This window comes from Uranotaenia lowii, chromosome 3, assembly GCF_029784155.1.
Source record: "Uranotaenia lowii strain MFRU-FL chromosome 3, ASM2978415v1, whole genome shotgun sequence".
NCBI classification, from domain to species: Eukaryota; Metazoa; Arthropoda; class Insecta; order Diptera; family Culicidae; genus Uranotaenia; species Uranotaenia lowii.
In genome coordinates, this window is record NC_073693.1 from 27,018,175 (window position 1) to 27,032,944 (window position 14,770).

The following is a 14,770-nucleotide window of genomic DNA, read 5'->3' on the forward strand; positions in this document are numbered from 1 at the left end:
AGAAAGTCCGGTCCGGCCCGGTTGCCCGGATATCGTGAAAAGAATCCGGATATTGCCCGGATTTTTTCACAATTTTCACAAAGAAACCAAAAAAAAATCAAAGTTTTTGAGTAAGTTTCAGCAAAATCGATTATCGGTATGGACATTTCCAACGGTTGTTTCAAATAATTTCGCTGGTTTACTTTTATAAACCTCTAAATATTTAAGTGTTCCAAAAAGTTTTTGGAAGTCTGCAATTACATTAATATAATATTGATTTCATTTTTTTCATTTTTTCTTTGCTCTTATATATAATAACACCTAAATTTTGCCCGGTTATTGCCCGGTTATTTCCCGGTTTTTGGATTTGAAAAATTGAAATCTATGCCCGGATTTTGGCAGGTTTTTTTGAAAAAATGCCCGGAATTGCTAGGCCCGGATGGGAGTGGAAAAAATTCTGGCAACCTTATGCTACAGCGAACATTCCTAGATCCCCGGGGCCAATCCGGAAGATGTAAGTGAAGGGAAAGAACGGACAGAAGACTGAGTTTTAGTAACCAAATCAATTTTGTCACGTAAGTTTTTTATGGATATTAACATTGCTCTCAGTTGCATCAAAATCATCAACGTTTATTTTGATTAAAAATTTGTTGTTTGTTTCAGGGTCAGGGCCAGATTGAAGTACAATTAAAACAAAATATTTAATATCTGTGAAAGTTTTGTCAATGGTTAACATGAACCTGGTTACTTTGGTTAAATTTTTCAATAAGTTGTCAGTAGAGATTATTGATAAAGGTCGTTTTTGAAAATTCATCAATGCGATAACATACTTTGCCTCATATGGATTTCGCTATTACGGAGAAAATGGTGAACTAATGGTGATCCTTAACATACCTGTTAACTTTATAATAAAATTCTATCTAAGTGTAAACATTCAAAAACAATGACCCTTGTGACAAAAATTCATAAAAAAAAATTGAACGAGTAAAGCTGTTTAATTATTTTATATTTATATAAAGGTAGTAAAATGGATTTCTGCCTGTCTGTCTTGGGCTCCTTTTGAATTTTCAATATAACTGGAAAAGTAATCAAATGGAACCAAATTTTGTATGGGAAAGAATTTGAATACGAGAAGTGTTGATATGATATTCTGAAAAGCAGCTGTTCTTCAAGTGAAAAAACTTTAAGGGGAAAGGATGCTGCCATACAATTTTTTACATAACTCGAGAACATATCCAGCGAATGGAACCAAATTGAGCTCGGAAGAGGATTTGAGTACGAGGAATGTTTCTATGAATATTTTGTACTACTGCCTCCTTCCAGTAGGGTGATAGGAAGGAGAGAGTCCTTTACAATTTTTTACATAACTTTAGAGCTTATCGAGGAAAAGAAACCAAATTTGGCATGGGAAGGAATTTGGATACTAGAAAAGGTTATATGCTTATTTGAGACTCCTTTCTCTTACAATTGGGGATAGAGTTTACGGGAAGCTCCCATACAATTTTTTTTGCAAAAACCAAGAATTTATCTAACAAATGGAACCAACTATGGAATGGGAAATCATTTAGATACGAGAAATGGCTTTATGATTATTTGAAACACCACTCTTTTTACAGGGAGTACACCGGAAGTAGGAAGGGTGCTACAATACAACTTTGTTGGTATATCTGGAGAAATAATTAAGCAAATAGAATCAAATTAGACATGAGAAGGTATTCAAATACGAGATATGTTTCTATGAATGTTACAGATTCTTCTGTCTTGCAGTGTGGCAAGGGGAGGGACGGGAAGGTATTGCTCAAGAAAGATTTGATAGGCTTTATGATTAAGAATAAATGGGATTCCTACCTCTTTCCAGCAGTTGCAAATCAGAAGAAGAAAGGGGGGCTTCCATACAAGTTTTTTGGCTTAAATTGGGTACATTTTAAGAGATAGAGACTATATAATATGAGAAATATGTTTGCGTACGTATAATTTGAAACTCTTGAAATGTTTCTTTGAAGAGATCTTAATTTTACTTAAGACTGCAGCGTACATCTTTCAAAGGTTTAATAGCTAGCATCGTACTAATGCTAACACCACCAGCCCACAGAAAGAGTACTATGTGTGATCTCTAGCTTAGAAGACTTGAACGCTATCCTCGAAGCCACGGTCGGCGGCGGCGGCGAAGAAAAATGGAGCGAAATGTTACGTTATTTAGATACTAAAAATGTGTTCATTGTAGTTCGTGAGCCCTTCTCTCATAATTTGGCATAATTAAAGAATCTATGTGAAGCTTATAAAAACAGAGCAAAAATTACAAAGTCAAAAATTTAATATTTCGGAGAATTTTTCTCAATATATTTTCTTGTATACTACATTCTCTTGAGCGTAAACTTCAAAGCTTGGTTGCAGCTACATTTACGCAATTGAAAGCTGCGTATTATTATTGAAAAATATCAAACTTCAACACACAAACACGTTTTTGAATACTACACCTAAAATCATTAAAATAAATTTGTAAACCTTGCGACCAACAAATCTGTGAAATGATGATCTTTTCAAGCATACAATTTTACAAATGTAGCACCCGCATTTAGGAAAAGCTCCTGGATGTATGCTGCTAATAGTTATGCAAGTGAACAAGAAATATTTCAAACGGAAAAATCAAGAATGTTTAGAAAAAAAATTGAAACTTGTCCTATTAAACTAAATTAATATAGATACTTAGAACCAATTTTCAACAATCACAATCACCAAAATAAAAAACAGGTAGGGGAAAGTCTGGTAAGACGGACACAGCGGGTAAAACGGACACTTTCAATATTTCGAGAATTAAAATGTTTGGCACAAATCTAATGATGGGAATATGTTCGCCTAAGTGTATCAACACTTACGAGAACCTTTGTTTATTTATAGCAAGCAAGCTCCCATCATAGTAAACAAAACAAACAAAAACTTTGAGGATCCATTATTTGATGTAATTTTCTCTCCTCATTAAATAGTTCATAACTCTCAAAATTTTCGAAAATTTCAACCGTTTTCAAAGGTAGAGTGTTTATTAGGCTTCTTTCAAACCATCTGTAGGAAAATCAGAGAATTTCCATCAAAGAGCTTGAACAGCAAACGTTTTGAAAAAAAAAAAGATGCTAAGGCGGGTAAGACGGAGACATAAGTTTCTCCAAGTATTTTAAATTTTTCATCGGTTTGATCCTTCATATGCCTTCAAAAGATGTTGGCAAGAGCAATTGTTGGTCGAAAAGCACTCACCATCTAGAACAGGCCATAAATACTGTAGAAATAGGATCTCCGGTGAAGAAGCGCCTATAAAATACGGAATTCCGAAACCACACTGTTTCGCTTCTGGACTCCGACCAGTTAGTTCCATTTTGGCTTGAAAATGTTTTCTTATACTTAACTCACAAAAATATCTACTTTTACAGCAAATTTTGCGGCAAAATGTACCTTTTCTGAGCAGTGTCCGTTTTACCCGACCATTTTTGAAAATTATGATTTGCAAGCATGTTTTAGATGGCTATAAAAACTGTCTTGATGAAGGAAATTTACTTAATCCAATGGTTAATACGATAGCAAACAACCTAAACTGCCCATCTGCAAGAAAACTGCGATGAAAAAAGCAATATCTGATTTTCTATTGCGATTCTACCTTAGGGTGTCCGTCTTACCCGACTTTCCCCTACGTGTCTTAAAGGTCCGAACCGAATCAGTCTAGAGTGCACTTGAAATTTAACAGTCCACTAGGAGTACAATTTTTGTAAGAAACGACAAAGATAAGAAAAAAATGGCCGCACTGTCTAATTTATTGGAACTTGGCCATCAAATGCAAAGGAAAATCAAAATTTTGAGAAAACACAAAGCAAAACGTGACCGCGGAAAAAATGCGACCGAGCTCGAGCAAGGCCTACTTAGCTCCTCTTTCTTTTCAATATAATATCTGATACATGTAAACAAAGATTACAAAGGCCAGGCCAACCATGTGGCAAATACCGTAAAAGATGCTAGAACAAGGGAAGGAAAAAAGCATGGCGTTCTCTGCCAAACGTACATGGATGGAGATACACGATTCAGTTTAATTGAAACCATACCCGCCTTCACTCAACGTTCAAAATGAAAATGTTTAAAAAGTTGGATTTCACCAAATCATCGTCTTTTAGACAGATCTTCGGATCCCGGAATTGGTGGTTTGATTTTCGTTCATGGCTTGACAGGCAAGAGCAACGAGCAATTCTATTCAACTATCGGATCTTATGATAGCTTATGTTTCCTTGTAGTGTACTTCTAGTTAGATTGTGATCGTCATCGCAGTTGTCCTCGACAGCTATATTTGAATTCAAAATCTTACTTTTGTCATATTTTCTTTGATAATTTGGAATAGTTACAACTTTCCACCGAGCAAAATATTTTAACATGCGTCGACTTAGAACGCTTACTTCGATTGTAGGAGTTTTGAATCAGAATCTTAATTTTTTTTAACTTCATTTTGATAAATATTTAGTGACGTGCGTGAATTTAAAAACAATATTAAGTTTGAAAGAACAACTGTTCTTGTCTTTGCACAGAATTGGATTGGATCAATGGTGTTTTAATTTTTTCGTAGATTAAAATCACTCGACATACATATCCTGCGGCTCTAATATTATTTGATTTTTTTTACGGAAAAAATATTAGAATATTATAAAATTATAAAGGATAAAAAATGGTTATGAAAATGTTCATTTATGAACGCTACAGCATTTTTAACATTTTTGAGGGATAAAGAAATAAATATAGAGATGGACAAAGAGGCGTAATAAGTCTAAGTGTTCCTTATTGTTTTATTTTTCATTTTATAGATTTCAGAATGAGGATTGGTGATTCCGATTATTTGAAACACTATTTTTCAGATTTAAATACATATTTCCATATTTTTTCAAATAACTTTAAAATGCGTGAAGCTTCCGAGTAAACCTGTATGCTCTATTGTGTAGAAAATACTAAATGTAAATTATCCCGACGTATATAAAATATTAATTTGATCCCTGATAGAAACGGTGAACCAATTGATCAAAGTCCTATCAATTCTAATCAAGGAATTCGAAGCTGTACAACAGATCGTTTATTTCCCTTTTCATTGATTTGTTCAAGAATGGAACAAAAAGTTTCTACATATAGGTACTTCTAGCTGAAACGCTGCCACAAAAAGCAACACGCAAACGTCTTGGCTTTATTTTGATTTCTCATTCTCTCCTCCCATCTAATTTTTCACCCGCCCCAAAATGACGGAGAGGCCCAACGAAACTTATCTTTAGCTTGAACGTGTTTCGCGCTACGTCTAAAACGCGGCCTCTTGTCTCCTAAGTTTGTATCCAACAACCATCCATCGACGTCGTTGTCAACGGCCCAGAAAGATAGCGGAAAATGATTTAGTTTCCTCCATGGTATTTTTGTGATGTTCGTCACCTTTAATTGTCTGTCTGTATGCTTATGACAATTTTTCTAGAGACGCGCTCGTGTAAACGCTACTCAACGTGGTCACCAAAATCGGCGCGTCGCGACGGCTACTTAAGCGCTTTTTAGGCGCACACGATTAAACGACGCCGTCGCCGTCGGCGTCCTTGTTTTTATGTGCGCGTCGCGTAGTGATGCCGGGCGTCATCATCGATGGCGTACCGTCATGTTTTGTTACGTAAAACTGTCTGCGCTTTGCGCGGAAGCTATTTCTCGTAGTTTCTCGTTATACCTACCTGCAGGGTAATAAAATTTTGAGGAAAGCCTGTTTATGAGACGACAAATAATAAAATTTAAGAATTTACATGAAACTATTCCGACCGAGGGATTTTATTATTTAATTTGAGCAAATGAGAAACATGTATGTCTACCCAGCCAGACAGATTATTTTTATATTTTTTTTTGAGCGTTGTTCATTTTTATTTTATCAACAACGCTGGCTTAAGTTTAAAAAACACATCTCTGAATTGCTAAGCCGAATATGAACTGCTCTTGTTTAATCTTACTTATATTCCTTCGAGTTTTCCAATATGGTAGACGTGAATTTGGTTTGATTTGATTTCAAATTATAAGAATTTTTCTGGATACCAAATTTCAAGACTATGGTACGATTTTTTTATCTAACGACACGCGAATGAAAATTCCCTCGGACTAATGGTGGATGTGAGGTTTTTCACCAATCTCCACCTACTGAAAAAGAGCAATATCTGTCGGTTGGTGTGAGTTAATTCTTGCGTTTGAAAAAGGAAAACGCATAGCGGAAACAAAGAGCTCTTGAATGCTGTGAGAAGTAGTTCTTTTTATTCCATGGCGACCGTGAAAATTTAGTTAAGCGTGTCAGCAATAGGTGCCCTTTAACTATAAGCTTGCCAGATTGCTCGGTTTTGCAGGGCGGTGTCCAGTTATTTAATACAAAATTTTGGGAATTTTTTCCCGGATTTCGTTTAAAAAAGTTTGGATTTTTTTTATTCCCAAAAAAACAACTGAGAAATCCAGGTGAGCTATGATCATTTTTATGCGAAATTATTTGAGCAGGTGTGCGATCAAAACAAACATGACCAATTTTTGTAAAACCTTAAAAATGCTTTAAAATCTTGTGCTGTGTTTTTTTGCTTGATTTTTTTTCCTTGGTTTTGCTCAGATTTGCCCGAATATTTCCCGGATTTAGAGTTAAAAAAATTAAAATCAAATACCCACATGTAGTCAGGTTTCCGTATGAGATAGCCCGGGCCGGTTGATTGTGTAAAAAAATCTGGCTAGTTTGAGTTTAACAATGTCAAACCATTTTTTAACTCGGTCAGGACTTCTAAAGAAACTTATCCAGAAATAAAATTTTAGAAACTTGAATGGAGCATGCCTCCAAAAACATGTGTTTCATTATTTTATTATTAAAATTGAACATCGAAAATCAGAACATAATGTTATTTTAGACCAAAACTCTGATTTTATTAAAGTAGTCTTATTTTAACTGGCCAGTTTCTTCTAATTTGTATCCAATTTGTAGTACGAAAAAAATGATGTGAAAACATTGCTTGGATGTCCTTTTCATATTATTTCAAAGGCTTTGAAAACAGTTGTGCGCGTTTTTGTTCAAAATTTTTCGTTGTTTTTCGCGGCTCCCGAATGAACTGCAAAAATCCAAAAATTTTACTTGTGATATATTAAAAATTAGACAGAATGTGAAAAACAGATTTTCCGTTTATGAATGTATGTTTCGTTTTAATTTATGTCTCCAATCATTTTATTGATTTTTTTATTTGTACATTTTTTATATCCATCTATGCCATTTTTTCATTTTTTCAAGCTTGATTTTGCAATCTTTAGGCTGTTACAATTAATTCCACGCATTGCCGATTTTGTTGCGATTTCTACTAGCTTTGATGTTTTCATCTGAATCAAAGTAATCGAAAGATTCCTTTTAATTTAACCACGGTATACCGTGGTTGAATTAAAAGGAATCGTTCGATTACTTTGATTCAGTTGAATCATTCAACCAAGTAGGCTCACAACACAACAGAGTGGATGTTTTCATCTTTTTTGTATTCGGAATTGCGTTAAGCATGTTTACATTCAAAGCCGTATTTTTGCCAACTTTCACGTATTTGGAGTTTTGTGACATTTTAAAGAATTAAGAAATTGGATACCGTTTCAAGGAGACTAAATAAAGTTTTAAGTTGTATTCAGTTTATATCCCGCTATTTACACTTGCGAAGCCCCACGTTCGAGCCGTTTGTTTGTCTGCTTCATGATCAACATCTGTTGAAAGCATTGTCATGACTTTAAAACGCCATTCGTTTATTATTTTTATTCGTATATATAATTTTTCATTCAAAAAGTGAACTAGATATAAGCACACAATTGTAATCAAACAAAACGAGTTTGGCTCCTTAAAGCCTAAAGGTATGAGCCGTTTCAAATAAAGAATTTACAAAAAAAAAATTCTTATTTTTCAATAAAATAATTTCGGATCTTAATTTTTAGAGAATTTAAAAAAAACTCCATCACCTTGTGGCAAATCACATTAATCCGCAATCTTGCTTGAATAATTGCTACTTTATAGTGGAGATTGTATATCCGTCACTTTACCAGAAATCTCGTGAGAAAATAAATTTGTCAACAAAAAAGCAGCGGACTAATTGGCGATTTAACGTCAGACGCTAGAAAAAGAATGTATCTTCCTTGGCTGATAGCTTTTGGTGGAGTTTGTTTATCTCCTGCTACAAAAGTTTTGTAAAATAAATTATTACAAACAAAAATTATCTAACCAAAACGAAGCAGACAAATTAGGGTTTTAATGCCAGATACTGCTTATTTTGAATGTTTAAATATTTCAACATTTAAATACTTTAGAAACTCACAAATTTTATCACATCGGGGTAGGGATGCTGGCAGCAGGCTTGCAATTTCTCTAACGAGAATCACCGATGTGCTCGGTTTTCGATTCTCGGTAGAGATTCTCTGAAACGCACCGCAGAGATTTTTAACCGAACCTCTGTAGAGAATCTGTAAATCAACACGACAGAGCTAACACACACTACAGTAAAAAAATGTTTTCACCAAGGAGAGCGACAGCGACGGCAGCTGGCTTGGCTTGTTGCGTTTACCAGCACATACGAAGCTGAACCACTCGCCCGAAACATTCATCGTTTGTTGATGCTATTATTATGCACACCGTCGTGTTTGTTTTTGTCTTTGCTTTTTGGTGGCTTCAACTAGTCGGTTATGTGTTTTCACCGGGGTGCTCTACAGTGACAAATCGTCGCACGCCGGAGCTATTGAACTTAGGTGTGTGGCTTTCGAAACCGGGGTGCGAATAATGTGTGGAGAGGATCGAAAAATCTCACCCGGGTGATTTGCAACTATCGCACGGGGGTGTTTTTTTCTCCGTTCTCCGTTTTTCTCGGTAGAGAATGGCATCTCTGGCTGGCAGTTAGGGTGACCATGGACATAGTTCTATGTCCGATTATCATACTCACGAGCCACGGAAGCCAGCCCACATCACGTAACCGTTCTGGTAGTTGTGTCCTAGGGCATCGCGCTCTTGGGACACTCCAGACCGGAAATCTTCCGTGATGATAACCGAACATAGAACCCTATCGCAAATCCTAAGCTAACAGACAACACAGCTAATGACAATTTTATGTTTCCCTATCATCAAACATCGAGCCTTATAAAAACTATTACAATAATTACCCTAACTTAATTTAATTTTATATACATGGGATCGGTCCATTAACACCTACATTTAACGCATTGTTACCTTCCGACGGTAACAAGTTCTAAAATGGTGCAATATGAAACTTGAAAGTTGAGAAACAAATTCTTTGAAAAGCACATTTCTGATTTCTAATTTGTCTCGAAAATAGTTATGCAATTCCTCACTAGGCACCCAGTAGTGATTTCAATTGAATTTATTGTTTTTCAATGGCAAAAGACATGCTCCCATTCAACTCCTAATAACTATTTTGTCTAATAAGATATGAAGTTACAGTCTTCGACTAAGTTGAACAGCAAAAAATTTACTTTAGAGAATTTATAAATTAGCACAAAAATCATGAGCAGGCTCGGTTCCGCAGAAGAAGAAAAAAAGATTTTGTACAAAATCTTTATTTTTTCCAAACAAACCTCAAACCTTAAAAAAAACTTCCATTGTCCAAGGTGCATAGAAGTTCTAAAATGGTGCAATATGGAACTTGAAAAATGAAAACCAAATTCTTTCAAAAAGCACATTGATTTCTAATTTGTCTAAGGTACACAAAACGCACAAATGTTCCCGAAACTTTTCTTCAGAACTTTTATTTTTCGTGTAGAGCACGGCATTAGATCCAGGAAGAAAAATTTTTTCAAATCCCTCAATTACTCTTTACTCAGCCAAATATGAACTTTGAATGTTGCTGCTCAAGTCATTACAGCCATTTGGTTATTTTGTATATGCAAAATCATCAAGGAAGCTTAAAGTTTAGAGCTTTCAAGAACAAATTGCATATCTTGACCAGTCTTTTTAACCATAATAGGGATGGTATGAATAAGAAAAAATATTTCTAAGATGAGCTTATTTCGAGTAACGCTTGAAAAAATTTTGGCAATACTCTATACACATTTCAGCGTCTAAGAACGACCCTATAATGTACACTCAGCCAAAAAGGAAACGTTAAATTCACCAGGATTTTCACGAAGGCAATCAATACGTGAATTATTGCCACCTCACCTTTACGTGAAGCCCTCAGAAGCCAACACTAATTCACTTGGTTCTTACGTGAAAATCACGTAACAAAACATAACCACATTCGATTTACGTGAAAATTCAGTGATTCGTCAAGCACAGGCGGCTTTGGTGCATTCTGTGCGATGTTCGCGTATTTAACTCTGGAATGCCAAATTCACGTATAATCTATGTGAAAGAATACTTCCCAATATGACGTGGATCCAACTGTTTGTGCTGAAAAATATAGAAGTTCTGGGTAATAAAAAGCTGATTTTTTCAAAAGTTTAAAAAAAGGTTTTGTGTCGTTGTTATCTACATTGTTTACTATTTCAACAGGATTTGAAGTTTGGGCAGCTAAGACGGCCTGGTAAGTAATATGGAGGCGAACGAAATGCCATTCTGCGGACAAACAAGTGAAGTGAAAAAGTTCATTGTAAAAGTACAAATAAGAAGTGTATGAATTCTTTTATGTGTTTATTTTGAAATAAAAAAAAATTCCACTACAAAATAAAAAATTTCTTTCACGATAGAAGATACAACACCGCTACGCTGCAACGCGAGATTTTTTTGCTGCCTGAAATTTACGTAGAATGCACCAGATTTTCAGGGTGGCAAGAATCTATGTATATTTTCACGTAGCGTTCATGTGAATAGTTTTTTCAGTGTAGAACAGTCCCCGCTATAGTCAATATTGACATAAGATAGCGAACAAAACCAAAAAGAAGCAAAAAACCAGATGCACTAATTTAAAATTAAAGCCTTCGCGTTGTTATTGAACCACACTCTTATAAATATCCTGAAACATATTCAAAAAAAAAACTGCTTCAAATATTTAACAAAAAAAATAGTCGTTAAGTAAATCGAACAATGTAGGCTTTTAATATATCTTTAATTATGTAGCTTCAATTCAGTGTAACCTTAATCTTAAAATGTAAAATATATCTTTTAATTTCTAGAATAATCTATTTTGTTTTAATTTTGTTTGTCTCAAACATGAATCTCTTCAAAGGAAATCTTTTTCCATTGAGATTCATAGTGTAAGTTAGTTTAAATAGTATTCGTCACATTTCCTCGCAATCAATTAAAATTTTGATTTCTCAGCATGAGTAAAATTTGCTCGCGTATTATTTTTTCTCTATTCATTTGCTGCCAGACGTGCTGAGAACAGTAGCGTCCATTACCAGGGGGCTCATACGAGCTTTTTGGTGTGGGGGAATGTGGTGGGCCGCTACATAAAAAAACAAGAAGTTATCGTTTGAAAATGATTTTATCGGCCTTATCGGTAATTTCAAGATTATGGCATTGACATGAAATGAAATTATGAAATTAACCCAAATAAAATTCTACTCGCTCATTTTCACCATCTTTCGTTCCTTCCAACTTTCTGTCCGTCTATGAAATTTCATAATCTTGAAATGTTTTTACTAAAAAGGACATTCATTTTCACCGATAAGGTCGATAAACTAATTAACATCAAGAGTTTATCTTTCAAAATATTCGAAATTGAAAAAATCGTCTGAGTTTGTTTCGGGATTCAAGTCTTCATTTCCACCAAACGATAATTTTTCCGAATTTTTTACCTACTGATGATGTGAATTTTCTTAGTCACTCTACCCTATAGGGAACAGATTTGATTGATCTAACTTGCTTGTTTCAACAGTCCACAGCTGACCGTTACCCACACTAAATATAAGAAACAGGAAAGTGTCGAATTCTTGGTAACAAATTTCCCGAAAAAAAAACTATCCCAACTGACACAATTTTCACCGAATGTAAGAGATAAAAAAAAACCAACTGACAGACGTGTATGTCACTCTTTAAGTTTGAAGTGTTTCCCCCGAATTTAAGACAGACAGTCACAGCTAGCTCTCGGCACTCACCCTGGGTCGTTCGGCACCTCGGCCTGATTGTTGGACTGGTGGTCCTGCTGCTGCTGCTGCTGGTTGCTCGGGTGTTGCTCCATTTTCCACAGCTTGATGGCTTGCTCCAGCAACGGACCTTGCTGCTGCTGTCGGGATATTTTCTCTAGGTTGGTTCCTTGCGGGGGATTAAGCGAATACTTTTTTAATGCGCTTTCTCTAACTCGTCGAACTGATCACAACGATTTTTATTTTATTTTTCTAGGGGACAAATTTTGGCTTATTTTTCTAACTTTTTGCCCTTGACTTTCGCTTCACCGCACACTTTGATTAGAATAGCAATAGCTCTTCTGCAAGGGTCGCCGCTAATTAACACACTCGTTACGATGCTACGAAGACTCACGACAAATACGCTGCAGCTACAGAACTTTTAGGAAAAGATCACAGCACTTGACTTCCGCTCTAACGCTTCTTGGCTTGGCTTTATCGGCTATTATTATTACTTCCTTCTTCTTCGATTATCTTCGATCTGGATTCTACGTATGCTATGAAGATGCGCTAGAATCTAAGAACTGAATCACAGATTACGTCGCTCGCTGATTGCTCTGGATACTGACTGACTGACGGATGTGCACACACAAAACACACAGCTTCCACTTCCTTTTTTTCTGTAGATGGGCTCTAGCCACGTGCTACTCTCGTTGACAAAAATATATACGCTTATATACTTCACAAATGGTTGACGCTAACTTTTTCGTTAGTGTGTAGAGTCGGGATTCTTTCGGAGGGAACTTGGAGATTACCGATGCACTTGGACTTTTTCGCTTCTAAAGATTATAATAATTTTATTTGTAGACGTTTGCCGGCAAAGCTTATTCTTCTACGAAGAATTAAAGACACTTTTATGTGCTAATTCTACTTTGGCGTTATATTTTTCACCTTTTTCTGGAGAACACACTTAGATACGACGATGTACTTAGCTTGACTTAACAACGAGTCGAATTACGGGTATACAGTAATTAACACCGAGAGGCTACTTCTGCTGCGATAGTGTTTATTTTACTGGACTAAGTTCACTAACGTTTCTGATTATTATTGGTAGTATTTACTTGTAATAACAACTCGCTACGTACATATGGATTGGATGCTGATGGGTACACACAGGAAAAAAGCTCCCAATCAGAACTAGGGGAAAAACTATATCAATTAACCTACTAATGGTTTATTTATACTGGTTTCAATATTTATTTATAGAGAGGATTTGCTTTCACTCGTTCTCAATCACTGCTGCTGGCTGCTTCTTGGTAATTTTCCGTTTTTTCCTGCTGCTGCCTCTTTTTCCGCTAGTAAACGCACCGCTTGGCTCAATATATATTGTGTGTGATGGCCAAAGTATGTAGTAGAGAGATAGTGAGTTCGAGTTCGATTTTGAATGAACTTCCGCCGAACCGTGTGCCTGTAAGCCGGTCGATTTTTCCCTTCTTCCAGCTGATGCCTTTTTCCCGAAACTCGACCGGGTTCTCCAAGCTTAGCTTGGGGCCTAACGAGGGGGCGGTGAATGGATGGATGGACAGAAAGAACGAACGAGGGTGGCGGCCAAATGGTTTCCCCCGACCGAGACCGGAGAGACTTGAGAGTGTGGTGCGGGAAATTTATACACTTCGGCTTTTCGAAAGCGAGTTGAATTGGATTTTCCAGGCGCGGTTTTCTGCCTTCTGCCCAGATAGCACACAACAAGCTCTAAGTATTGCTATTTTTGGTGTAGAGTGCACTGCCGTCGTCGATAGTAGCTTGGGCCTGACTGGGGGCCTGGATAATCAAACTTGAAATTGGTTTTCCCCGAAAAAAAAACCTTTCCGCCTAGTCGTAGCTCCTTCTACTTCCTAGCTTCGAATCGATGAAATCGGAAAACTGCACGCCGCCGTCGTTTGACGTAGAGATGTCTGGTGCTGGTACACTATCTACTACTGACGACTACTGGAAGGTCTCTTCGTGTACTTCCTCAGTGCACAATTTGAAGGCCCGGAATGGCTTCGCTCGAACACGCGACACGGTACTCTTGAATCGGTAATGTCTCGGATCGCCGGAATCGATCTGTGGTGTTCTTGGCTTGTTGGTGAATTGGTGTGCTGTTTTTGTAAGTTCTGTGTTAGGTGACAGGAATAGTGTGCAGTGGATATTTTTTTTTTTTTTTTGAGTGTTTCAAAAGTGTCAAATGTTCTGTTTTATATGTGATGCAACTACCAAACTACAAAACTAAGCTGGTGTCGTCAGTCTCGAACGCTGGCTAGTAGTAAACACGGAACTCCCGGCAATAAACGGCTGCTGGACTCCAAATAGCCAAATTAGCCTTCGTTTGGTTCTCACAGAGACAGGTGACCTCACAATTCCGATTCGGTTAAAGCCCAATGCGAATAACCAACCACACGCACGCACTATTCTAGGGAGAATTTCGCACACCGTACACACGTGAGGACTCCTCGTTAGCTCGCCGCTGCTTTAAGCCTTCCAAAACTTGGACCGGAAAATCGGTTTCGCTAATCTGCGGAGACACCAAAAAACAAATTCCCGGTTTATGTGAATTACAACACGAGCGAACGAACGAACGAACGAGAGCGCTTCTGGCGGTTTAGAGATGCTTCTGACTGCTTGCTACGGCTACTACTAAACTGAATCCTTCCCGGCGGTCGTCGGTCGGTGCCAATCGTTGTCTAAGGGCTCCCGTTTTTTTTTACTCCGT

At 36.8% G+C, this 14,770-nt stretch overlaps 1 protein-coding gene across 3 annotated transcripts in view; it reads right to left on the reverse strand.

The window, feature by feature from the left end:
• Positions 1 to 14,770, reverse strand: part of LOC129750611 (RNA-binding protein Musashi homolog Rbp6-like) — a 1,283,036-nt gene extending 1,268,266 nt beyond the window's left edge. The window contains exon 1 of one of the 3 annotated variants that reach the window (XM_055745578.1): positions 12,052 to 14,754. In XM_055745578.1, coding sequence (XP_055601553.1) covers positions 12,052 to 12,134 — 83 coding nt within the window. In that variant the 5' untranslated portion in view covers positions 12,135 to 14,754. Of the gene's footprint in view, positions 1 to 12,051 lie in introns of all 3 variants that reach the window. The other 2 variants (XM_055745576.1, XM_055745575.1) reach the window with 2 other exon arrangements.